Source organism: Mus musculus, chromosome 12 (genome assembly GCF_000001635.26).
Source record: "Mus musculus strain C57BL/6J chromosome 12, GRCm38.p6 C57BL/6J".
NCBI lineage: Eukaryota > Metazoa > Chordata > Mammalia > Rodentia > Muridae > Mus > Mus musculus.
In genome coordinates, this window is record NC_000078.6 from 11,238,928 (window position 1) to 11,266,300 (window position 27,373).

The 27,373-nt window shown below is 38.8% G+C and overlaps 2 protein-coding genes across 13 annotated transcripts in view; one reads left to right on the forward strand and one right to left on the reverse strand.

The window, feature by feature from the left end:
* Positions 1-27,102, reverse strand: Gen1 (GEN1, Holliday junction 5' flap endonuclease). 8 transcript variants are annotated; one of them, XM_006515041.3, is made up of 14 exons: positions 27,021-27,102; positions 23,480-23,666; positions 21,955-22,141; positions 17,911-18,087; positions 16,230-16,340; positions 15,424-15,497; positions 13,077-13,165; positions 11,787-11,937; positions 11,125-11,161; positions 10,203-10,283; positions 9,288-9,418; positions 7,362-7,423; positions 4,263-4,406; positions 9-3,649 (listed from the first exon to the last, which is right to left on the reverse strand). In XM_006515041.3, exons 2-14 carry the CDS (start codon positions 23,638-23,640, stop codon positions 2,328-2,330), a joined length of 2,727 nt encoding a protein of 908 aa, XP_006515104.1. In that variant the 5' UTR covers positions 23,641-23,666; positions 27,021-27,102; the 3' UTR covers positions 9-2,327. The 8 variants fall into 8 exon arrangements, with proteins under 8 accessions (XP_017170499.1, XP_006515104.1, XP_006515103.1 ...); XM_006515040.4 differs by lacking the exon at positions 27,021-27,102 and adding an exon at positions 26,794-26,881; XM_011243851.3 differs by lacking the exon at positions 27,021-27,102 and adding an exon at positions 26,660-26,745 and having other exon boundaries at positions 21,955-22,076.
* Positions 26,959-27,373, forward strand: part of Smc6 (structural maintenance of chromosomes 6) — a 53,900-nt gene continuing 53,485 nt past the window's right edge. For 3 of the 5 annotated variants that reach the window (NM_025695.4, NM_001324476.1, NM_001361252.1), the window contains exon 1: positions 26,959-27,361. The gene's annotated coding sequence lies outside the window, so the exon portion shown is untranslated. The remainder of the gene's footprint in view (positions 27,362-27,373) is intronic. The other 2 variants (XM_011243892.3, XM_006515173.3) reach the window with 2 other exon arrangements.

The following is a 27,373-nucleotide window of genomic DNA, read 5'->3' on the forward strand; positions in this document are numbered from 1 at the left end:
TGAACAACCAAAAGTTCCAGAAGCATTTATTGAGACTTGTTTTCCCATTGCTGTCTTCATACTGGCTAAAAATGCAATTGACCATAAATATGAGGGTACATTTCTAGACTAGATTCTGTCCAACTCACTTATCTACATATCTACCCTTATATCAGTATAACATATTTAATTTATACAACCTTGTAGTAATCAGGAATAAGGAAGTGTGAATTCTCCGATTTTCCCAAGATGTGTTATTTTGTTAAATTTCTATCTGAACAATGAAATCAGCTTGTCATGTTCTGGGGGTGGGGGTATGGAAGCAAACAAACATGATATTGAAGGGACTGGATTGAAACCAAACAGTTGTCTATTTTTCTCTTGATTGGTTAGTTTTTTGAGATAGGGTTTTTCTGTATAGCCTTGGCTGTTCTGGAACTTGATCTGTAGACCAGGCTGGCCTCTAACACAAGCAATTCGCCTACCTCTACCTTCCAAGTGCTGGTAGTTAAACTCGCCAGTTTAACAGTACTACCAAGTTAAGTCTTCTGATCCATGAATCTGGGATGCCTCTTTTTATTTATACTTTATTTTCATCCATTGTTTTTCACTGGTAACTAAGTTTTGCTATGTTTTTTGTTTGTTTGTTTTGTTTTGTTTTGTTTTGTTTTGTTTCGAGACAGGGTTTCTCTGTGTAGCCCGGGCTGTCCTGGAACTCACTTTGTAGACCAGGCTGGCCTCGAACTCAGAAATCCACCTGCCTCTGCCTCCCAAGTGCTGGGATTAAAGGCGTGCGCCACCACTGCCCGGCTTTTTTTTTTTTTTTTTTTTTTTGATGTTGTAAACAGAGTACTTTAATTCACTTGGTGAAATTTCATTGTCATACACTGATTATACAGAACTACAACTATGTAGAAACTAATTTTGAATTTTATAACCTTGCTAGCTTACTCTTCACTTTTGATAGTTTTTGTTTTTGTTTAAAAAGATTTTTTTTTAAGACGGGAATTATGTGTAGCCCTGGCTGTCCTGGAATTAGCTCTATCTACCAGGCCAGCCTTGAATTCAGAGATCCACTTGCCTTTGCCTTCCAAATGCTAGGATTAAAGGTGTGTGTTGCCACGCCTGGCTTGCTTTTAATAAGTTTTTGATGGATTCCTTTGATCTTCTACTTTCAGGATCCAGTCATTCACAAACAGCTGTTCTATATCTTTTAAACCCTAGATGCCTTTAGGCATTTTATAATTTATATAAGATTTAAGGTTTGTAGGAATTAAAGTCAACATTACCTACAAATGAAAATTTAAAGCAAAAGAGAACAATTCTATAGATTACAAACAAAACAAAAATAAAAGCTCAAGAACCAAACCAGAAAGATGGGATCCACACCATTACTATTATTACTGTGCGATTCCCAAGGAAGCTTCCAATTCCCTTTTGATTTTACATCTGATTTTTAAAATATTTCCTGCTTGCAGTGCCCGTGAACTTCTGAATGTATATAAGGAGTGACTTTCCTTATCCAGAGTTCACAACCACCCTTGACCACACATCATCCGCTTCCATTTTCACTTCTCAAGCATGGTATTACTAAAAGTGGAAGAGCATGCTAACGGTTCTTTAACATGAAGGGGAAATACAGCCATTAGGAAGGGCCCACAAAAGATACTGCAACACTATTATAAAGTGTTGCCATCTTGGGGATAAAACATAATATATAAACAAATGCTTTAGACATACAAGAACTAAAAATGATAAAGCATTTACTCAGTCAAAGAATAAACCGATATGTTAAAGCTAGATAATAATAAGGCCGGGCGTGGTGGTGCACGCCTTTAATCCCAGCACTCGGGAGGCAGAGCCAGGCAGATTTCTGAGTTCAAGGCCAGCCTGGTCTACAAAGTGAGTTCCAGGACAGCCAGGGCTATACAGAGAAACCCTGTTTCAAAAAACCAAAACCAAAACCAAACCAAACCAACCAAACAAAAAAAAGCTAGATAATAATAAAGACATTTCAAGAATAATAAAATGTTCTAAAAATATATTATTTGAAGCTGTCACCAGATGCTCATCTTTTATAGTCAAACTTTTAACTGTTTTTCTTTCTTAGATAACTGAGATTGGCCTGACACTCTCCATACCAGAGAATGATTCTGCACTCCTGGTGGATGATCCTCTGGACTCCATGGCCCTCTTACATGCTGTGATTATAGGCATTAGCCATACTTGGCTGTTAACATTTTAAAACTACAATTTTGATTTAAACAGCAGATACTCATGTACATTTTCTACCAAACATCAGTTTGCTTGGCTCCTGCTAATACTATCAGCATTCAAACACATTAAACTTAAGTATTATAAAATCCACTTTGAGTGTTCTGGAACCTGAGTTTTAACCTCTGGCGTAAAGGTAGAGGATTTTCCCAGGAGGCAGTAGAGTTCTCATCTTTGTCATGACATGGTCGAAAACTCTGAGGACTTCTCCCTAGATCTGAGAACCCGTTTTCTTCATCTTCAGCTGTTTTAAAAGACTCATTACACAGTTTGGTTTCTTTAGATTCCACTTTAGGATTTCTGAGTTTGTTGTGAGTACTGTCTCTGACATGGACTAGGCTGTGCTTCTGAGAACTGTGTTTCATTTCTGGAGCAGTATACTTTGATTTCCAGGACCCTGGAGCATTGTCTTCATCTGAGGAATCTCTCTCGAGGCAAACACTATTCTTCATGACAAGGTTCTTAGTAGTTTTCACAGCAACTCTTGGATTATGAGGTATAGCAGCAGTTGGCAGCCCAACTTGAAGACTGGAAGTCTTTACTGCTTTGTCACTGAAAGAATAAGGTAAGGAAGTATTCGCCCCGCAGTTTTCTTGGAGTCGGCTGTCTAGAACTTTAGAGTTTCTGGACTCTTTGTGAAGATATACCCCTGTAAGATCCTTTGAAAAATTGGATGAGCCATCAGAGCTACTGTAAGCAATACAAGAGCCTTTCAATTTTAGGGGCAAACTTTCCAGGCCAGCATCTGCTCCTACATTATACTGAGGGCATGAAGATTTGATACGTATTCTTTCTTTTAGAGGCAAATCATGAAGATGTAAAGCACTGATGCCAGAAAGGAGCTGCTCTTCAGGGTTGCTCTGCTGAAGGTCTCTACCGGACCCTTCACTGTCTGAGGTCCCTTGTTCTGATTCATATGACAGCTGTTCAAAGTCAGGAAGGATGGCCGATGACTCAGATTCTGATGCTAAGTCTTGAGAGAAAGTGTTTCTTTGAACTGCTGGAGAATTACTAAAAGAAGTACCCGCCCAATCAATGGTACTCAACTGCAGATCAGTAATCACAGAGATGTCATGGGAGGAAGAGCTGGGCTGACTACATTCTGAAACTAGAAAATGACTGACATCTTTACTTTGCTTTATAGCCAAAGTTCTGGGAGATGGCACTAACTGTTCTTGTAAATTCAAACAGGGAGCATTTTCAGGGGAAACAAAACTATTCAATGAGGGGGAAGTAGATTCCTGTGCTAAAATAGGATCTGGAGAATTTTCCAAATTAATTTTGGGATTTTGCTTGGGGAAGGCTTTAGATGTAGGTTTTAAAGTCATAAGTGACTGAGAATTGATCACATCATCTGCTTCCGGTAAATGGCTTCCTTTAGGCTTATTTTTCATACCTGAAAAGAAAGAAAAATATATAACAAATGTCTTTCCTTTTCTTTACTAGGGTAAAAAATAAAAAAATAAACAAACAAACTCAAGCGAAACCAAAAATAGTACCCTAAACCAAAAAGTTAAAGCACTAATCTATGTAAGATTTTTTTGGCTTACCTCTACCCACTACCCAGTACATTCCTGTAAGCACTGTACAGTATTTTCTTCTGGAAAAAAATGTCATTATTCAGTTACTTTCTTCACTAAATTCTGAGGACTTAAAACACAAACTATATTTGCAGTAGCTGCTCTAAGTTCAGTGAGTGTTAGCATTACAGCACACTCGCTATCCTGTACTTAGCTTACTCAGGCTAGTAAACAGAGTGTAGTGTTAGACTCCCAGCATTTGTTTTAGAAGGAGATGCAGGGGCTTGGTATGAGATGCAGGGACTGAACATCTGGCTGGTAGGCCCTAACATGTGGTCCCAGCACTGCAACACAGAAGGTGAAGTCCATGAGGACACAGAGGCAAGAGCACTGTTTTCACTCTTGACAAAGCTTTCAACAAAATTTAGACAAGAACAGTTCATGCGACTCCTGTAAGACGAGTGCGTGGCACATCCACGTAACGCTCACTTTTCTGTTTCCTTCCTTTGGTCTCTGACAGCTGTTTCTGGTAGACAGCCACAGCATCAGGATAGGCTGCTTCAAACAGGGACGCTTCTTCCATTGTAAGGAGGCTCAGTTTTCCAGGGTCTCCATCTTCCACCACATAATGTTCTAGAAGATTAAAAATACAAAAGAGGAGACAAAGATTTAAAAACTCAGTTTTTCAAGTAGTAACTATAAAACTATACTATCCAAAAACGGATAGATAATTCACCACAACTTTTGCTCTAAGATGCTGTTGTTTCTCTATTATTTATTCTTGAGAGTTACATACATGCAGAGGGTGTATCCTGTTCATGTACTATTATCACCTCATTGCTCTTTCTGGCTGCTGGCTCTTTTCTTCCTCCTCTCCTCATGTATTTTGTTAGTGTTGATTTTTGAACCGACTCTACTTTTTTTTTGAAAGGGAGGTTTCTTCTCACATTAAAACTTTAAGCCGGGTGTGGTGTCGCACGCCTTTAATTCCAGCACTTGGGAGGCAGAGATAGGCAGATTTCTGAGTTCGAGGCCAGCCTGGTCTACAGAGTGAGTTCCAGGTCAGCCAGGGCTACACAGAGAAACCCTGTCTCGAAAAACAAAACAAAACAACAACAACAAAAACCTTTAAATTCTCTTGTTTCCCGAAATGGCAGCATCAGTAGAGAGAATAGAAAACTTTCTTTGGAAAAAGTGTTTAAATTACAGATAAGGAACGGAATAAGCAATTTTCCAGGACAAAGGGCTTCCTGTACATCAGGCAAGCTACATGTCCCCATTCTCAATCCTGGTTATCAGTTTCTTGAAAATACGCCAGCATTAGAGGATCCATAAACAGCTTAAATGAGAATGTCTATAAAGACACTTACAATAAAACACACAGAAAAGCTCAAAGTGAGGAGCTGTACATCAGAGAACATGGACTGTTTGTTTTTCTGAACATGGGTTGCCTCATTCAAAATTTTTCAGATCTAGTTTTCTGCAAATTTTATAACTTTACTTTTCTTTAACGCTGAATAAAATGCTATAGTGTATATCTATTACATTTTTCATGATTCATCATTTATTGATATCTAATGTGAACATCAATATGTATGTGAAAGCATCTTTATGAAAGGACAGTCCTTTAAGGATCTGCCTAGGATTGGCATAGTTGAGTCCTATAATTCTGTTGGTTTGTTTAGTTAGTTTTCCTAATTTTTTAAGAAAGTTCTACACTGATTTACACAGTTGACTGCACCAATTTACACTTCTACCAACAGTGAATAAAGAGTATGCTCCTCAAAAGAAAGAAGACATAGAGTGGGTATGAAGTATCGCTGTGACAGGTCTGACCCACTGTTTTGGGTAGGATTGTGGAAGGACTTTGGAACTCTGGGCTGATCTGTAGGAGCTTAGAAGATAAGAATGCTGAGATCAATGCAGAGGATAAAGGTCTGGTTTCTGAAGTTTTAGAGAGAAATTTGAGAGTTCATTAAAGACTGTATGAGAGCCATTGCTATTCTGAATTAAGATTTTGTGGTTCCCAAGAAACAGCTGTGACTAACAAGAGCCCAGCACCACTGGAGTGACCAAACTTTGAAGAAACCTTTGCTGTACTGGGATAAGTGATACTTGGAGAAGAGAAATTAGTGGTGGTTAAGAAGAGTGAATCAGCAGAGAAGTGGCGGCAATACCTCTAATCCTAGCACTAGGGAGGCATAGGCAGGTGGCCAGCCTGCTCTACAAAGCAAGTATCAGGACAGCCAAGGCTACTCAAAGAAACCTTGTCTTGAAAAAACAAAACAAAACAAAATCCTTTTGTTATGAATCATTGAGTGACACTTTCTGGGAAGTGTTTCCTCAGGGTCAACACACAGGCAGAGTTCCAGAGGTGGCCATGGCTGTACCTTTAGCAGGTAGCCAAACTTGGTATTGGAAGAGTCACCTAGGCAGTACTGATTTTGAAGGCATGAAGGAATTGTGAAGAACAGCTGAGATTTGGCACTGTGAGGAGTCAGACGAGCATCCGTAGCAGTTCAAGCCCCAGGACGGAAGGAGCCATGCAGAGGTTGAGTTCAGCACCATGAAAAGAACCAGGAGAGGCTATTGGTGAAAGTGCAGCCCAGTGGCAGCAGGAGATGCCAGCATACCAAGAGAAGACTGCCAAGGAGAGCAGCAGCTCTAAAGAGGAGGCATCTATGTGAGATACCCACATCACATAGCGGCACTCTGGAGTCCCAAACCTGCCCCTGAACCTTGGTTTGACTCTGATCTGACTATGACTGAGCTCTGCTTCTTCCTGGATAGAGTAAGAAAGCACTTAATCTACTTCGATTTTATAGGAGCCCAGTGTTGAGAGACTGGATTTTTAGAGTTTTCCAGACACTTGGGATTTTAAAAGTTGGAGTTTTAAAAAATTTTTTAAAGAGACTGAACTTTTTTTAAAGTGTTTGAATTGGTAAAGACTGTGGAATTTTGAGCCTGTACTGTGTTTTGTATTTTGATATTTACTAAAATGAGATAGACGATAAAGAACTGAATACTGCAAATTGTACTCTGACCTCCATATGTATACCATAGAGTGACCTTGTGTGGCTCACCCCCATAATCCCACACGTACATACATTCATATATATATATTACATACATACATACATACAGTAGTCTGGATGCTCAGTCAGAGCTTACACTATTTTTATGTTGTAACAAAAGTAAAAATTCCTATGGAAACTAGATATCATAAAGGAAAAAGACAACGTTTTTAGCTACTAGTCACTCACCCCAATTGCTTTAGAAACAGTTAAATATAAGACCCCAAAGACAATTCATTTGTGGAAGCAATTTCTTAAGAAATATGAATCACAACTACTTTGGCATTATTTCCAAACATTTAAAAAATCAGAGATATTAAAAGTAAAAGCACTTGAATTTTATCACCTTTATTAGTCAAAGTCTATTTAAAATAAAACAAGTAAAATAAGAAATACAATTTATAGTGCATGTGACTTTTTTCATAAGCATGTATGTATTTTATATATTCACTAGCTACTTTAGATTTGAATCAAATGCTGGAAATTAAACATTCTGCATATAACAAATACATACCAGGCTTTTCCCATTCTATTTCAAGACAATGGACTCCATTTCTGACTCGGGGTTTAACAATTCTGAAAAGCAAATTCAAATACCAAGGTCTAAATATACAAATTATTTGTAAAATTTTAGTTTATTCACTTGAATTTCCATCAATATTTGAGTTAAAAATAAAAGGAATTACTGTCTATATATTCTTTGGAATTAATCGAGTAATTTTATTGTGAGGTAGAGTTGAAAATTATTGGATGTACTGAATGTGTACTTTCATTATATTTACTCATTTTAGTTTACATGTGAGTGTTTACATGTGAGTGTTTACATGTGAGTGTTTATCCTGTATGTATGTGGGTGTCCATGCACCAGATGCATGCCTGGTGCTCAGGGTGCTCAGAAGAGGGGCTCAGATGCCTGGAACAGGACCGACAGGTGGCTAGGAACCTCCATGTAGCTTCTGGGAATTGAACTAAGGTCCTCTGCAAGAGCAACAAGTGTTCTTGACCTCTGAACTATCTCACCAGGCCCCTCAATGTATTTTTACTATTATGGTATTGCTTTTTCAATGATTTCTGTTTTAAAGTCTACTTCGTTACAATACTTTGGTATTTGCCTGCTAGATCTTAAATCTTTGTTTTTAAACTTTGTACATGTATTCTGTATTCTTTATGAAACTTTTAATCTCTATTTACTCAATGCAATCTGTGTTTTTATAGACAAATTGAACCTATGTACATGTATTGTGACTAGTGAGAGCTGGGCTCATTCATAAGTCTTTTTTTCTGTTAGCAATTGTTGTATTTGCTACACACTTCCTCTTCCCTATATACTCTTGGTTTGATAGTTTTTTTGTTTGTTTGTTTGTTTTCGAGACAGGGTTTCTCTGTGTAGCCCTGGCTGTCCTGGAACTCACTTTGTAGACCAGGCTGGCTCGAACTCAGAAATCTGCCTGTCTCTGCCTCCCAAGTGCTGGGATTAAAGGCGTGCGTCACCACTGCCCGGCGGTTTGATAGTTTTGTTTCCTATTTTAACTGTAATTGTTTGAATGTCATTATATTTTTAGTAGTAACATATCTATACACAACAATCATAAAAAATACTCAACACATGTATTAAAGATTTAAGACTAACACTTGAAATACAATCCAAAGTCAAGAGCTTTATCATTAATCATTATGTGAATATTACTACGCATGTGCATGCTTTCACTCACTCATTAAAGAGCTGACCAATGTTTCAGTCCATATCTTCCTCCTGGCTTCATCACTTTGTTTCTTGATGTATATACCTTTTAACAGTACTTTGTGGGTATGTATGTTTGCTTGTTTTGAGACAGGGTTTCACTATGAAGCCCTGGTAGGCCTTAACTCACAGAGATGTGCTTGCCTTGGCCTCCAGTTCTGAGATGAAATGAGGGTGCTATACTTACTAGTGGTTTTTTTTTTTTTTTTTTTTTTTTTTTTTTTTGAGAGACACAGTCTCACTATGTAGCTCTGGCTGTCCTGAACTAATTATGCTTTTAATTTCTGGGCTTTCCTTGACTTTTGGAGAACAGATACCATACCCATAGGGAGCAACACTTCTGATTATCAAATATTCAAGTGGAAACAGTTTATCACAAAATTCTTTTTACTAATAGTTTTAAATTTATTTTAAAATTCAAATAAATAAATTTTTATTTAAAAAATAAAATAAAATTTATTTTTTAGATTTATTTATTTTAAACATATGTATGTTTTGCCCACATACATATATGTCTGTACATCACAAGGATTCGTGGTGCCTATAATAGCCAGAAGAAGGCATCAGATTCCCTGGAACTGGAGTCACAGATGGTTGTACACTAGCATTTGGGTGCTGGGAAGTGAACCCAGGTCCCTTGCCAGAGCAACAGTTATTCTTAACTGCTGAGCCATGTCTCCAGTGTCAACCATACATTACCTAATTGGCTGTAGTTGATTGGAGGTCTTTCTACCATGTTTTCTTTCTATCATGTCATAGCGGGTCAAAAGCACCAACAATTTTTCACATGCATAGTGACTGGGCCACTCCATTTTTTGAACAGTAAATCTCTAGAAATACAGTAAATAAATATTTAAAGTAAATATTACTTTTAAAACAAGAAATACTCTTAAGACAATATTATTTTTGCTTTAAGAGTAATGCTAAAGTAATATTAGTGATGATATTTCCAGAAAAAAACAAGGAGCTCCCTAAGGAGAAGGTGTCAAATGACAACCTGGTTGAGAAGGCCCTCCACCAGAGTACCAGTCTATGTAAGGAGGGGGGGGGATGCTCCTTGACCCTCCTAGGTCATTTTTCAATCTATAAATGGAGAGAATGTAACCCTGTTCACAGTTTATGTAGATTAAGTAGGAAGACATTTATAAAGTATAATGACTACCAGCAAGGTAATGTGCAAGTAGGTTCACTGAGCCATCTGTTTCCCTAATTACAACATCACAGGTTAAAATAACCTCATTTAACACTCATGGTGATTTGACGAGGTGGTAATATTACTTCTATTTTCAGGACATTTCATAGTCAGTGTCTTTGATCTTAGCATCCCTTGTCCTGAACCTTCTTTCCTGGACATATTCCTGGATTCGACTTGTCTGCACATAGTAACCGAGACATCTTTCTGAGAAGCAGTCTGTGTTTGCCTTATGGTCTGAAAAGTATGGATCTTACACAGCCAAGGGGTAAAGGTTGGAGGTGAATAATGAGTAATAGTGGGGCAGTCAACAGTTATCTGTTTTAGGTTTTAAGTCTCCTCTCACACATGGAAGCTAATATCCTTTTGATCTTTCTCATATCTAATTTTGTATTATTAAGTAAGAATTTACTTCCAGATACCTGAAACAATAATAAATCAGGTCTTTGGTATGTGATCGGTTTCAACATTTTATTCTTATTCAAAAGGAACTCTTGGATGACCTAAGTGAAAAAATAAAAAGACAAAAATCAGGACTTAAAAGTAACTTTAATTCTCCTGAAGTAATTGTCTCCAAAGGCTTTCTGCCTCCCTCTGCTAAGCTAGGCCTAGTCTTGGAAGTTTCAAGCCTCTGTACAATCCAACCTAAGCCTACACCTAGAGTGTTTTCAGCCTCTGAGACTTCCTGCTGAATAAGCTCACGTCTTCCAGCTCTTTCTGAATTCTTGCTGGCTGGTTTAACTCAGCTGCTCTGGCTCTAACTCCTCTCCAAACTGACTGATCTAATCTGGCTTTTCTCTCTCTGCCTCCCCTGAATTGCTCTTCTTGGGCCCATATTAACTTTGGCAATATGTTCTAATCTTTTGGCTTCTTCTCACTCTCTGGCAGGATCTGTCTTCATCCATGTCTAGCTTGTTTTTTTTTTTTTTTTTTTTTCCTCTAACCTGTCTCTCTATAACTGTCCTGGTAAGACAACCTCTGAATTCCATGAACTCAATTCTACTGCCTACCTCTCAACTCACCGACTCAAATGAACTCATCGAAGAGAATTGACTAGCACTCAAGAGATCTGCATGCCTCTGTCTCTTGAGTGCTGGGATTAAAGTTGTGCACTAGAACACCTGGACCTAAGCTTCTCTTTATCTGATACTTGCTCTATACTAGGCTGGCCTTGAACTCAGATCTGTTTGCCTCTGTCTCCTGGGATGAAGGGCCATGACTGTACTCCAGCCAGATCACACAGACCTAGAAGGTCTTTGGTGTCATTTCTTACCAGAATAGTCATGTTCTGGATTAAAATTTCTCCATATAACAATTAAAAAAAATACACAGTTGGATTATTACCTCATGGAATGGAAATCCTTCGCAACTGCAAGCTTTCCTAGAGATAAATTATACATTTTATTAATACAATCAGATAGTTAGACAGACTGAAATCTTATATAATTTCCTTGTTTTATAACAAATATCCACTTATAGTATCTTATACACAATTATCAGGGCTTTCTCTGAAAGACAAATTGGTACCTTCTCAGGTAAAGTTTTATTTTTACTTTTTTGTAGCATTTATTTAACTGTGTGTGAATTTGTGTGGGCATCTGTGCAGAGGTCAGAGGTCAGACAATAGCTTGCTAGACTAGGTTTTCTCCTTTACCATGTGTGCTCTGGTGACTACACTCAGGCTCGGCAGCAAACACCCTTACTTGTTCATTCATTTCTCCAGCAGCTTAGACGGATTTTTTTTTTTTTTTCTTCTTCTGGTTTTCTTGAGACAGAGTCTCATGATGTAACTTTGGCTGGCCTGGAACTTGGTATGTAGACCAAGCTGTCCCTCTGCCTCCCACGTGCTGAGGATTAAAGGTGTGTGTCACCATTAGCCCAGATGGATAATTTTTTTTTTTTTTTTATGAAGAACACAGTATGCTCTAGACATATGGGTGAAGGTTATTGTGAAAGTAAATCAACCAAATCATAACAAAAAACATTAAGTGCTAAAAACAACTTACTTTTTAATATTGTTTTCTATTTCACTTAGATGCCTATTATGGTCTGTCTGATGCCATTCACAAGGGCAGAGGTAATCATAATCATGTGGTTCACAGTATTTATCACTTTTACATAATATGCATCCATTACGTTCATGATCCTTTGGCGAACCTTTTTGGAGACACAAAGATGTGTGATTTTTATTGCTCTGCACAACTGGCTTCAACATGCCCCCTGTTTCTCTTATGTAATATTTCAAAATTATTCTTGTCTAATACAGTGTGGGTTTCAGTATGCTTAGGCTAAAAGAATAATGAACACCACAGTGGTTCCTAGCATGAATTATAACTTACTATCATGACACTGCTCACAAAATACTCATTTATTTGAAGTGTCAATTAATTTATATCCAATAATGGAAAACTTTCTGGTTTATGAAGAAGTTACAAGGTAGGAAAGTAGAATGTAATTGTTAGTAAGAAAGATTATTCCTTAATACAGTAATTCATGAAGGGCTTCTTTACTGCACATATTAAAAGCCGCCCCACTTCGTCTCCCCTGCCAGTGTGTGCTCAGCTACAGGGAGCTGACTACTGCTTGGGACAGGAATTGGGACAGGAAGAGTAGCACTGCAGCTCAGGTATGGGCGGGACCCGCCTTGCCGTTGAAAGGAAACACATTCAGTGACACTTTCTAGACTCTGTTTTGTTGTTGTTTTGAGACAAGATCTCACGTAGTTCAGGCTGGCCTCAAACTCTCTACGTAACTAAAGGTGACCTTCAACTCAATCTTATGGTCTGTACTTCCCAAGTACCGAATTACAGGCATGTATCATACTAAGCTCATGTTCAATGTTATCTTTTTCAACTATCTGATGAAGACCCAACCCATTTTCAATAAGAATGAACTAATACTTCAAACTAGTTTTAAGTTATTATCTATATAGTAAAATGTACTATAGGACAATGGATAATTAAGCATATAAACATAAAACATTGGTATAAAACTAAATGGTTTATCTCCATTTCCCTGTAAGATTTGTATTTTTCATAAAAATAGATTCATACATCAAAATGTGATAATTTTAAAATCCAAATAATTTGTAACAGTATATTTTACTCATTCTATATTTATCATTGCTACATTATTTCATTTATCCAGCACTAATTAAATGTTCACAATATCTGTGTAAATCAGCTTCTGACTCTAAGACATTTCCGAGTAGTGTCTTAATAAAGGTGTAAGAATGGATGTTGAGAGCAAATGGATTCAGACTCCTGTATTCTGGAGTATTTGCTGTGCCTGCTTACCTGGGTGGGAACACACAGAGCAGTGAACCACTTTTTTTGGTGCTGATTGTGGAACAGAGTAGCAAGGGTCTTCAATCCACTGGTTAAACCTTTATATATGAGAGAGAGAGAGAGATTGATTATCATATTCTCTTTAATCTGCCAAATTACTTTTTTTTTTTTTTTTTTTTTTTTTTTTTGGTGATCATAAACCCACTTGCTTGGCCTGGGGAAATGCTTACTTTTTCTATAAGCATTACATGTGGTCCCAGGTAGAGAAGAATTGCAAAAAAGAGACAGAGCGTGCATACCTGTGTGTCTGTACAGATTATATCTAATCATCATAGTTGGTTTTTTTTTTTTAATCTTTTTTTGGATAAGTTTGTCAGGAAATGATGTATGGAGGGAGAATAAATTTGTATATGCCTCTTTTCATTGTGCCAGAGTATAAACAGAATCAAATGCACACTCATTATTTTGTATCAGAAATAAGGGTAAAGAGTAATTTGTGTGTCCAAATAAAACATTAAGTTTTTAGATAAAACTTTTTAAATGTGGATAGTTTAACACATTAATAATCTGTTGTATACAAATAGCAAGTTGTATAATGGCAGGTTTTAAGAAATACTTATGTAGCTGGGCGTGGTGGGGGATGCCTATGATCCCAGCACTCTGGAGGCAGAGGCAGGCAGATCTCTGAGAGTTCAAGGCCAGCCTAATCTACAAAGAGAATTCTAGGACAGCCAGGGCTGTTATACAGAGAAACCCTGTCTCAAGAAAAACAAAAAACAAAAACAAAAACAAAAACAACCCCTCTACCCATAAACTGAACCAACCAACCAACCAACCAAAAAAACCCCAAAACCTACCAAGCAAAAAGAAGTGTTATGCAACTGCCAAGATTTTGAGTAACAAAATTTTTGGTTTTGGCTGAAGTTTCAGATTACCTTAATACTATCAAGGACAATGAGATGCTCCTGAGAAAACATTAAGTGAGTTCAAAGGGTAAGTGTGTGGTGTTGAGGTAATTAATTAGCTGTTGGAAATTCTGATTCATATACTGTTAAGAAAAACTAAGTGTACTAAAAATCTGTATTAATAGTTTCTGGATAAATGACAGAGCTTCAAAGGTTAAAATATAGGTAAAATAGTATAAATTATTAAAATTAGAAGAATGGATAATTATAAAAGACCACAATTAAATGTTCCCAAATAGTACATATTTGCTGACACTATTTCAATGAGAGTAACTTGGAATTAGACAAGTACTATTTACTTGTGTTTCATCCTTTATTTTATTGTAAAGACAATTGAGAGGGTTCTTTTATACCCTCAGGCCAAATTATACTATTTCCTGCTTTGGCACAATAACCACAGATGTTCATAAAGAACTGGCTGAAGACTTGGTCTACCAACAGGCCTACAGCTGAAAAAGAAGCACTGTAAGAAGAGTACAGTGAGTTGAAGGATTTTTCAGTTGTTTCTTCTCTTTTGCCACCTTAAAGTTTCTTTTGAGGCACACACCACCTCAGACCTACTTAGGGGCAGTCAAGACTATGTTTAGTCTCTCAGGTCTCCTTTCTTTCTTATTTTGTATCTTACTGCCATCTTTTATAAACTATTGCTTTCATCAAGCACATATAATTCTTTTAAGAGAATAAGTAGTTCCTAAATTTCAATATTATCTGTATCTTAATTGTAGCCTCAACTTTTACAGCTCAAATTAGAATTAAGATATTACTAAATGTATAGCAGCAAAACAAAGAATAAACTTAATCTTTTAATTTTACTGTAGTACTGTGTGTATGCATGTTTATCCAGTGTGTGGTGTGTAGGTGTGAGTGCAGGCAGGCATGTATATGCCACTGTGTGCATGCAGAAGTCAGAGGACAACTTTTATGCATCACTTCTCTCCTATCCTGGATGCTAGCAAGCAAATGAGCTCAGGTGGTCAGGCTTGTGCTGCCAGTCCTCTTACCCCCTGAGCCACGTAGCTGCCCAAAGTAAAGCTCTTTATCAAATGTCACTTGTTATGTATTTTCAGCATGCTATGTAGTATTTCATTTGTAGAAATTAAATATAGCATCAAAGCAACAAATACATTCTTTTAATGTTATATTCATCTTTACTTGATACTAATAATCTAAAACAGCCTATGAAAAAATGTACATGGTTATAAGCTGATAGGCTTGCCTTCGTACTGTGTGTAGTGAAGCAATAAACAATACATATTTAAAAGACTTCAAGATAAGTAAAAATTAATTACTGAAAATGAGTAGTTCATAAACAATCCTTTCTGTAGTAGTATTCACTACTAAGTCCACAAGAATAAATGTCGGATGTGAAATAAAAAGCACTGTTTAGTTACCTCTGAAGCAAACTTTGACCTTTGAAAATCTGCAAAAGTTTTAATGCTTGTTCCTTTCCAACTCCAGGCACTCCCTACCATAAAGCGGAAAAAACTTAAATGTTAATAACAGGAAGAACTGGGACACATATAAAGAAATATTACAGTGATCAATCACATTTCTACACAGCATATTTGAGAAAAGGTTATTCTGTAATTCCTATCACTGTACGAACAAACTAACACGATGATGACAGGCAGGGAAGTGTGAATGGCTTACTTCAGTAATGGCTCTGCTTAGGGAAGTGTGAATGGCTTACTTCAATAATGACACTGCTTAGCATCAGCAACAATAGCACTGCACATGTGTGTATAAATGATGAGTATAGAGCGTAAAACCAGGTAAAGTCATAATAAAAACTAGTACTGCTATAAAATATGAGCAATCCTTAAACATTTTGATTAGTTGGCCAAGCACGCATGTCAATGTCTTCTGAGGTTGAAGCTGTAGGATTGTTCACTGACTCTCCTTTGTAACATTTACTGTCATAAAGGAATAAACGTCTACCTATAAAGGTGGCTTTCAGCATCACCTGAGGTGCTGACTGTCTTTGGATTTATTTACCTCAGGCATGGACTCAGGTTGTCAGGCTTGCGTAGCAGTGCTTTCAACCATGGCTCATCTCATCAATCCACCTGATTTTTGTTAGTGAATGGCTCATACTTTAGACTTAAAGGAATTCATAATTATATGCCCATATTATGTTCATAAATACATACGCATGAGAAATATTAAAGATATTGAAAAAGTGATGAGCTCAGCTTGCCTTTGGAAGGTAATCACAACCCAGAAGTACGGCCAGTCCAACCAGAGCGTCTCGATCCAAGCCTAGCTTACTCTTGATAGATGATATCGTGTAACAGTCAACATGGGGATCCTATAGAAGCAGAGGTTTTATCTTCAAAGAGTTTTCATGTTAAACAGTAGAAAGAATGAGCTGTTACTTAGTCTTTTTCCAAAAGTTTAAATAAGAAAATTATACTCATCACAACAGTACCTATAGAATGTGACATATCAATAAATGAATAGGGGCTGGTGAGATGGCTCAGTGGGTAAGAGCACCTGACTGCTCTTCCGAAGGTCAGGAGTTCAAATCCCAGCAACCACATGGTGGCTCACAACCATCCCAAACAAAATCTGACTCCCTCTTCTGGAGTGTCTGAGGGCAGCTACAGTGTACTTACATATAATAAATAAATCTTAAAAAAAAATGAATAAAGTGGAGCTGAAAGTTCCTCCTTATGGGGCATCTTTCCAAGAACTGGAAGGTGCTATGCATGTTTGCTGTGGAGCAGAAAAGCCATCAACAGTCTAATCCAGCTATGAACCCTGTGAGCTACAATAATGACCAGCATATGGATTCAATAGCGGCATGAATGTCATATGTTGTGAGTGTAACCAACTGCTTTACAATTAGACTTAAGACCCACTCTACAAAAGGAAACACATGCCTGGTATGTGAGAACATGGCTGAGAACCCATGGCTAGGGAGCTCATAGTCCCAGAGGTGAACCTACTACTATTATTTTGCTAAGAGGATATAGTATAGTATTGGACTGCCTTATACATTTGCATCCTGTATTCATGAATTATTACAGTTCTCGGACTTATTAGAGAAGCAGTGGGCTTTATGTGCAGAGAATAAGTGTTTGTGCGGTGTTCAGACATATGTATCACCCTTCCTCTCCCCAAGGCTCAGGGTCTATGGTGGAGGAGTGTACAGAATGACTGTTAAGCTAGAGAGGTTGGGGAGGAGAGAGAAAAAGAGTGCCAGAACCACTGCGTCTATGAACACAGCAGCTTGCTTGCCTGCCAAAGTTGAGGGCAGTCAACATTTCAGAGCTGAGCAGCACTGAGCAGGAGAGGTGCAGGAGCCCCCACTTGTAGCTGAGGAACAACTGACAGTTGATGGTTTCTGTGGGAGGGAGAATCAATTGTCTTTAAGGGTGTAAACTCTAGTAGGTTGCCCAGGTGATAGCACCAGACCCAATAGTATATGGGCATTACATTTTTTTTTTTAATTTGATCAATTTAACATAAGCTAGTGTCATCTGGAAAAAGGAAACCTCAATTGAGAAAATACTTCTGTAAGACAGCCTCTGCCTTCCAAGTGCTGGGATTAAAGGCGTGCGCCACCACTGCCCGGCTTAAAACAGTTCTTAATTTACTTTTTAATAAGTAATTAACTTTACCATTTCTATCACTTCAAAATAGTTATTTACAGGGTTAGAGAGATGGTTTAGTGGTTGCTCATACTACTCTTAAAGAAGATACTCGTTCAGTTCCAAGTACCCATGTAAGGCAGTTGACAAATCCCTGTACCTCCAGCTTTAGGTGGGTTCAATGCCTGCATTCATATGCACACACTTACCATCCCATACATATAATTTTAAAAAATTAAGTTTTAATGTAAAAAAAAAATATCAAGAGACAAAGAAAAGCTATACCTTTGTGTTCATCGTGAAATTTCTGTAAACAGTCTGGGCTCCATAAAGGAAAGCATCGCCGTCGTTGGTGAGGCAGCCATCCACATGGCCACTGGCATTAAGGTAAGCACACATGGCCTCAGCTTCCCCGGCGGCCTGGACCCAGGGCATTCCCAGGCACTCGAGCATTTCAAGGCACTGAAACAAGTAGGTTCAGGACATTCAACTTTTCAGAGTTTTAGTTTACTTCTACATTTAAAACATTAGTAGTATTTGTCTTCTGGGCATTAAAACATGACATTAAAGAAACACTTGGAAATTTGGATACTGAATAATTTACTGGCATTAAGAGAGGATTGCTAACCTTTTAGGTGAAATAATTTGGTTATGCTTATGTAATTTTTAAAATATTATCTTGCAGAAAGCAACACTGAAATACTGATAATTCTACAGTATTATGGTTGGTATTGACACAGTATGTTCTAAGACAGTGAAAACATTCCATCTTTCAGGGAAGCTGATTAAGCTTAGATCAGGAAATATACAACTCTAAGGATTTAGGAAGTGCCTGACCTTGACCAGTGACACTAGGCTCCTCCCTTCCCTGAATATATAAGTAGTATGGACTGTTGGGAGACAGATCAGCTGGGCTGCATGGAAGAGACAGATGGAACTCAACTGCCACAAAGATACTCAGACCAACTGAGCCACCCGGAATGGACACTCTCCAGCCTCCTAACCTACAGCAGGTTATGTAGTGTGCTCCGAGTTTCCAGCCTTTAAGAGCTACTGCCTACATCAGATGGACTTTTAGTGACATAGTTGTCTTTGAGTTGTTACTCTTCCTCTAACTGACCTCTTACTCAAATTCCTGTAAGTACTCTCCCCAACCTCCCGCCTCTAAACCTCATTGGTTCACCAAGCTGGATTTCGGTAGTGTCCATTCTTCAGTTTGCCATCAGTTCCGTACCTGGTGTACTTCCCACGGAGTGTATCATACAACGGTGGGGAACTCTCACAAGGCTAAGTTGTTGGTTCCTCTTAGGAAATCAAACACCTATGCAAGGAGATTTCTATCCTTTTATGATGCATAAATAATCCACTGTGAGATCCCACTGGGTTATGGCTTTGATCTTGATGACTTTAGCCATATGGACTATAATAACTCAGGTTTTTTTTTTTTGGTTTTTTGAGAGGTTTCTCTGTGTAGCCCTGGCTGTCCTGGAACTCACTCTGTAGTCCAGGCTGGTTTTGAACTCAGAAATCCCCCTGCCTCTGCCTCCCAAGTGCTGGGATTAAAGGCGTGCGCCACTACTGCCTGGCACTAATAACTCACATTCCTTGACATTTACAATTTATAGTTCTTTCTGAATTGAAGAATCCTGAATACAAAGAAAAGAGGCTAGGCAAATGCACTTTCTACAGATTGTTAAACACCTATTGCTCAGAATGTTCAATTTTTTTTTTTGTATAATATATAACAAAAAAGCTGCCAGATGTAGCTCAAATCTGGCAACAGTCTCAAGACTTAGGTGTGTGACTTTCGGGAAACATTTTTGCTTCTAACATATCTTCTCTCTTTACCTGAGCTAGGGATTATCTTTTCATACTAAGCAATGTTGTTTTAGCTTTGCATGCTAATTACATTCAAAACTCTTTTCAAAGTAACAGCACACAAATTATGATATGGCTGGTTGCATCTTCTCCTACTTATTCTATAGGATGGATTTGGTATTGAAGGATGATTAATTTGTACTTCTGACCTACTGTTAGCTCAGAAATATTTGCTTAGTGATAGCTAAGCAAAGCTGAATGGACACAAAATGCTAAAATTGTAATGGACTATAATAACTCACTTTCCTTTTTTTGGGGAGGGGTTTGGTTTTTTTGAGACAGGGTTTCTCTGTGTAGCCCTAATGATTGTAATACATAAGTAGTAACAGAGCAATTCCCTTAAGACATAAATATACAGCATATTTAATGTTCTAAGGATGAGATTCACAGATGTTTCCAGGAGCTAATCTCACAGGAAACTGTTAGAACACTGTACAGTTGTTTACTTCAACTATTAAGTCATTAAGTTTAACTCCTCAGTAACAGAAAATTATTTAAAACATGTAAGATCAGAAAACCCCAGTTCAAGAACCACTGTGTTATGCATTGTCTACTAAAGCATGTCACCATATTAAACACACTATCTCCACGATTTTTAAAGACAGGATGTCACTTTGTAGACCTGGCTGGCCTTAAACTTATAGACATTCTCCTGCCTTCTGAGTGCTAGAATTAACCATGACTGAGTTAAATATTAATTATCTTTGCTTCTATGTAGTGCAAAGATAAATCAAAGATTCATAGTTCTTTTGTGAGTATCTTTTGTAGGAAAGTAATTGGCAAGAGCTATCACTCTAAGCCAGGTGGGGTGCAATAAATCTTTAATCCCAGCCCTTCGGAGGCAGAGGGAGGCTGATCTCCGAGTCAAGGCCAGCTTGGTCTACGGCGTAAACTCCAGGACAGACAAGGCTATATAAAGAAACCCTGTTTTCAAAAGTAAATTGATAAATAAATAAATTCTAGAATTTCAATTTGTCAATTCTATTTTGAATAATTTTATTTGAATCTCAAAATGGTAAGAAAAAAATTACACTAAGAAAGTTCATAATTTCATGAATAATGGAGAAAAGTTAAAATGTAAATGATATACAGTCATAAGAACAATTCAGAGTCCTATACATGTTATATAACACTATAAGTTATAATTTTAAACAGAAAGAAACAACTGGGAACTATCTATATAATGTGTTAAGTGAAAAGCCAACAATAAAGTATAACTCCTCAAAAATATACCAGGAAGTTGGCTGTGAAAGTCTCTCCTAGAGATGGCTGCATAAATAAAACTGAAGACTGGTGGCAACAGCAAAAGACATGCTAACTCAACTGGGGGAAACCTCATGGAGTTCCACCCCTTGACAAAGAACTACAGGCAACTAATGACTTCTGCTACAGGAAGAGGTAGCCTCTCCCAGAGATGAGTTCTCTAGCTGCTTATCCCATATGAAGTAGTCTGCTCTAAAGCCTACACAAACAACAGCAATGAACTCAGCAGGTTGCATTTACATAGTTTTGCAAACTTTTACACACCAATAAAGAAAAAGCAGATACCAATTTGAGGAGGATGCATGGAAGGAGTTGATAAGAGGGGACTTGGAGGACTGGAGGGAGGAAAGGGAGAGTGATATATTTTAATTAAAATTTAAAAATGTAATTTGAAGAGGGAGGATCATGAATTTACTACCATTCTAAGTTATATAGCCAGTTCCAGGATAGCCTGGGCTTTATAGCAAGATCCTATAACAAACAAACCTCCTAAATCCTGGGTAGCCTTCAAAGCTCCAGAAGGTACTATCCAGATAGCCGGGACACTAACTCCAGTCCTCCTTAGACTTGCATGCTAGAATGCCGACTTGCTAGGCAAGAGGTGCTTACTGGTGCAATACGTAGTGACTGTTAGAGAAACAACCAATTGATCTCTGATGAATCTGAGGCCTTTCCCATCGAAGCTCCTGGTAATGTAGCCTGGGTAGAGGCCCATAATTGGAGAGGACATAGGTATAGAATCTACCACTATTTCTTTGCTAAATGGACATGTTATCAAATTCCTGCCTAAATATTTATACCTATACCCATAAACCAGTGATGACCTTAACCTTGGTCAAAGAAGCAAATAACTTGTGACTCTCCTGCATTTTTAAACTGCTGGGTTAAAAGGAAAGATAATCAAGTCCCTACCACGGGTTATTTACTGCAGACACATTTCTCAAGCATTTATAAAATCACTGCGGAGTATTACTATGTCCAATTTTACTAAGATTTAAAATGCACATAAGTTAAAAATCCTGCCCAGTATTTCTAAATGTCAGTGCTAGAATGTGGGCTCAGGTCTGTCTAGCTCTATCATAAATTCTCTGCACATAATACTCCTGTAGTCACAATACGGTTAGCGTGTAGGTTTATAAAATATACTTTAATTCAAATAAGAATTACTAGTCGAATCTGAATGCTCACCTCTCGTAAGACTGACTTAAAATGTGATCTCCCTGTTTTCTGAGACCTTGATTTTCCAGAAGGCCCGTAACGAGTCTGAGTCCTCTTGCTTATGACATCAGCTTTCAGCATTGGTGGCTCCCCTTCCATTACAAACACCAGTTTTACATTCATTTGAGTTAAATATGAAATACGAAAAAATAGGTTCCTGAAGCATACAAATTAGTAACATATTAATCATCATAATGATAACAAGACCCAATAGGAGTACAAAATACTAGGTTTAAACACTGTTCATGCGATAACATTTTAAACATTTATTCGTGTGTGTGTGTGCTAGTGTGGGCACATGCAAGCCCATGAACTTATGGGGAGGTCAAAGAACAACTTGCAGGAAATGGTTGTATTGTTCCACCATGTGGGTTCTGAGGATCACACTCAGGCTATCAAGCCTGATAGCAAGTGCATTTAAGACTGAACCATCTCTTGGACCATGTAGAGACTGCCATATCCAGGGATCCACCCCATAATCAGCATCCAAACGCTGACACCATTGCATATACTAGCAAGATTTTATCGAAAGGACCCAGATGTAGCTGTCTCTTGTGAGACTATGCCGGGGCCTAGCAAACACAGAAGTGGATGCTCATAGTCAGCTAATGGATGGATCACAGAGCTCCCAATGGAGGAGCTAGAGAAAGTACCCAAGGAGCTAAAGGGATCTGCAACCCTATAGGTGGAACAACATTATGAACTAACCAGTACCCCGGAGCTCTTGACTCTAGCTGCATATGTATCAAAAGATGGCCTAGTCGGCCATCACTGGAAAGAAAGGCCCATTGGACACGCAAACTTTATATGCCCCAGTACAGGGGAACGCCAGGGCCAAAAAGGGGGAGTGGGTGGGTAGGGGAGTGGGGGTAGGTGGGTATGGGGGACTTTTGGTATAGCATTGGAAATGTAAATGAGGTAAATACCTAATAAAAATGGAAAAAAAAAAAAAAAGACTGAACCATCTCATTGGCTGATATTAAGATTGTGAGACCAGGCAAGCATATGACATTTAAGCAAGGACAATTTTTGACTATACATACTGCAATCTGAAAACTGGTTTGGAGGAAGAGGTTAAGAACAGGCAAAGGGGAGTGAAAATACCATTCCACCAGCAGAGATACTGCCAGGACATGAGCTTGGCAGACATCGGGACACCAAGAGGAATTTTTTGAACACAGTGTATTTTGGAAGCGATCCTGGTAAGAATTACTATGGACTGACTGAAGATGAGTGACACATAGGGGATAATGGCCTGTGAGCTTCTGGGTGTCAGTAAGTGAATCATGCCAGTGGAGATAGATATTTGAGCTTTAAGCTTGGAGAGGAAGAGATACATATCGTAAGTCATCAGTATAAAAATATTAGACCAAGATATATTAAATATATTCTAAAATCTCAAAATATAAGACAATTTAAAAACATTGAAACAAAGTCAGGACACCAAGACTTGCCACACAATGACTCATCTCTATTCACAGAACCTTTACTCTACCTGAGGTGGGGCTTCTTGACAGTTCCTATCATTTTCTTCACTGTCTGTGCCTCGCATACCCAGAGACTCAAATCAACGGCAATGGTTTTCCCACTAAGATCTTGCAAGTGGATATGTTGCTTTACAGGCTCTAGAATTTGCCATAAGTCATTCACTCCCATCCTGATGGTTGATTATCTGGTGTTATCTGAAGTATATTTGAGCAAGGAATCATGGAACAGGCAAACAACTAAAGAAACAAACAAAACAAAACCAACCCCCAAATCCCGATGGAAAAATAAGGAGGGAAGAAATGATGTTGGAAACACTGGAGAAAAAAATGGAGTTACTTTTTTTCTATTAAGTTTTTCTAGACAAGGTTTCTCTGTAGCACTGGCTGTCCTAGAACTAGCTCTGTAGCCCAGGCTGGCCTCAGCCTCAGAGATCTGCCTGCCTTTGCCTCCTAAATTCTGGGATTAAAGGTATACACCAGGATTGCCAGGTGGAGTTACATTTTTATAACAGGTATTGTTTTTAATTGTATGGCTATACAGTTCACAGTGGAAAATCTGAAATTTAAAACAACATATTTTAAAATGAATGCTAGTCTTTTTTCCTTGTGCGATACAGGATAATTTAGGGAAAAAACCACCTTACACTCTGTTGTCCTGCCCAGGTATTTTTCAGATAACTTTTCTTTATTCAACACCTACACCTATTTTTCTTTCTCTCTGTTGTTATTTGATGATATATAATGTATGCAATGAAGATTAAATCTGATTACATGAATACAGCCCAGATTATTACCCTCTGAATAATGAACTGAATTCAGCCTAAAAACTAAAGGTAGATGGCAAAAATATATGAAATCAAAAGGCCATTACTCATATGCAGAAACCTTCTGAGAAGTCCATGTTATACATTCGCACACAGATGCAATGAAAGCCAGTGCTGAAAGGTTGTTGTATATCATTCCCTCAGTTTTCTGAACCGTGATTTTATAATGCGGCCAGTCCTGCCATGAACGTTATTCTGTACACTCATTTTGTAAAGTGTGTAAATATACGTGGTCACATTACTTTAGAAAGAAAAATACAGAATAAACATAAGATACTAAGCAGTTAATTGGGGGCCAGTGCTAATTTATTTGACATTAACATGTCGGCTGGCTGTAACACTATGGCAGCTTGAGTTAATTTGAAAAGTTGTGGTGAATTCTGGAAAGAACATGGGGTAATACATTTTCTAAGACATTGTTATGAAGGTAAATAACATTTGTAAAGTACTAGCCATTAAAACACATTATTAATACCAAATAAAATCTGAGGGTGAACTTCTCTGTATTTTTGCTTTTATTTCTGGCTCACACTGGATATCTAAAAAGACTCCTTTTAAAAGGAGGGATAAAACCACCAACTGTTGTGTCTGGCCAGTAGATCACAACCTGGGTTCTAGCCTGGAAAGTCATCTTGTATTAACTACTGATGTCACTCTCACGATGTAATCAGAAAATCACTAACAAAATGTGTCTCCTACCATTTCTAACTTTTAAGAATTGGTTGTGAAACAACAAAGGAGTCAACAAACAAAATCATAATATATAAGAAAGAGTTTTATAACTTACTAACAGTTTCAGCATATGAAAAACGTCCTGACTTGGGAGTACGAAGCCTAGGATTTAGGTTCCGGATAGCCTGTGATCAGCCTCAGAGAAAACAAGACTTTCTAGAAAGGTGACATACTAAACCAGATAAATAACAAGATTCTAATATTCTTTGACTCTCGAGATCGATTTTGGTAGCAGGAATATCCAGATGATGGCTTGAAAGAAGGTAAGTTGCCACATTAGCAAAGGGCTTAAGAATCTACCTCCAGTTAAAACAAAAGCAGACCCTTTGATGTAACCATATGGTGCCCATAAATCCATTTATGCTCTAAAGCTTCCTTAAAAGCTATTAAGTTTCTATTGGTTAATTATAAAACTGAATGAGGTGAGAAAAACACAGCTCCTTGCTAATTCCGCTAATGAATCAAATGTAAAGAACATAAAAGAAGTCAATAGCTTGATTTATGCAAAACCACATTTTATTAAGGCAAATTTTCTACTTTGTCAAAGTTTAAAGAAAGGACAGGAAATAGTTAAATTTCCAAATTCACATTTAGTTAACTATATTTTCAAATAAAATTGACAAACAGTATAAACCTTCAGCGTGCAGTATTATATCTATAGGGAATTTATCTCATAATTTCAGCAAGTCGTGCTGTTTTAATTTTTTTCAGCTATAGTGTCATATGAATTTAATTTAAACTTTGAGTCCCATGTTTCATTTTCCTACCAGTATTTATTAGGAATGTGCCTAGGTGCTGGAGATATGATGACGATCAGGTTCTGGATTTAAATCTCTAGGTAGGGTGAGGCTGTAGCACTTTAATAGGATGATAGCAGGGCCAAAAGTAAGGAATCAAAGCACAGGAGTATATAGAAAAGCATCCACCAAAGCTTCCCGGAGGAAGTCACAGCTAGGGAAGAACTTCCCGCTTGTGTTTGTCATTAGCTACTCAACAGGATGGTTCCGCCCAAATTTTAGCCTACACTATGTCACGCTTTTTCACTAACGCACGATAAAGAACGCAATATATGATTACTTTTTGAAGTGACTGGCGACTCTGAACAAATGAATTTACCTCCTTACTGGAGACCTGAGGTTATTGACCGAGGTTTGGGTGACCCGAGAATAAGGTTAATTAACAGTGAATGCCATTTCCCCCAACATTGGAGGTAAGACTGAAATGAAACATGGCAGCGAGGTTACTTCTCTAGGTCTGCATATCGATGTGAAGTTGTGTAAAGAGGGATTGGATGATTAACATCGGAATGAGAAGCGAATAGAGAAGGGCCCAAAACAACCTTTACCTGAATATTTATTTAAAGCGGTGTCAACCTAGGCTGGAGCTGGTAGGGGAGAAAGGACTACATAGACAACCGTAAAGACACTCGTAAGTGGTAAATGCTGTAAGAAATCTATTCTTTCCAATCGGAACCTCAATGCGGTGTGTGAGTGGGCATCGGGGAAGGTCGCCCAGATGGGCTTGAAGGGGACCTGGCAGGGCGGCTGTGGATGCGCTCGCCCTCTCGGGAGCCAGTGTTCTAGAAGCCGGTAGGACCGGGAGGCCGGTCTCAGCCTGTCCCGCGGGACTTACCCAGACACCCCCTCTTCGCGGCTGTGGAAGGCACACTTCTGTCATCTACCAGCCTGGCCCGGAGTTAACCACTACCACCGCCCCTAAGTTCCCGAATTCCTTCAAACAAAGTTAAAGCAAACAAACAAACAAACCCAAGGGCTGGGGGAGCCTCCCGCTGCTCTCCCTAGCACTAAGCTCCCGGCAGTAATTTCGAATCCAGCGCCTTCTCCATTAGTCCCGCCCCTTCCGGGAAATGGCTCGCTTTCCTTCCAGACCCGCCTCGCCCTGCCCTCGCCGGTCCACTTTCCCCTCTCACTGTCGGCCGGGCAGACGCATGCGTAGACCTGTTGCCAAGGCGCCGGGAGATCTTCCCACCCACCTCCCCCGCTGTCTAGATCCGCCGCAGCGGGGCGCGTGCCTCCGCGCTTTCCCCACGCTCCCGCCCGCTGAGCGCACTTCCGGTTCTCTCTGGCTGACCAGAGCGGCGCGAAAGCCCGGGAGCGCGCAGGCGCGGGCGGAGTCCGGGGGCGGGGAGGGGCGGGGCGCAGGCGCGGACTGTCCTGCGGCGGGCGCCTGTCTGCAGGGCTCCCGCCTGCATTTGGGCGGGTGTGCCCTGCTTGGCGGGCGAGCGGTGGCCGAGGTCCGACGCCCTCAGGGTGGCCTTCGTGTCGTGACAGCCGCGGCGTGTAGCTTCCCCGGGGTGACCGCGACTTGTTGGAGGTAGAGTGAGGG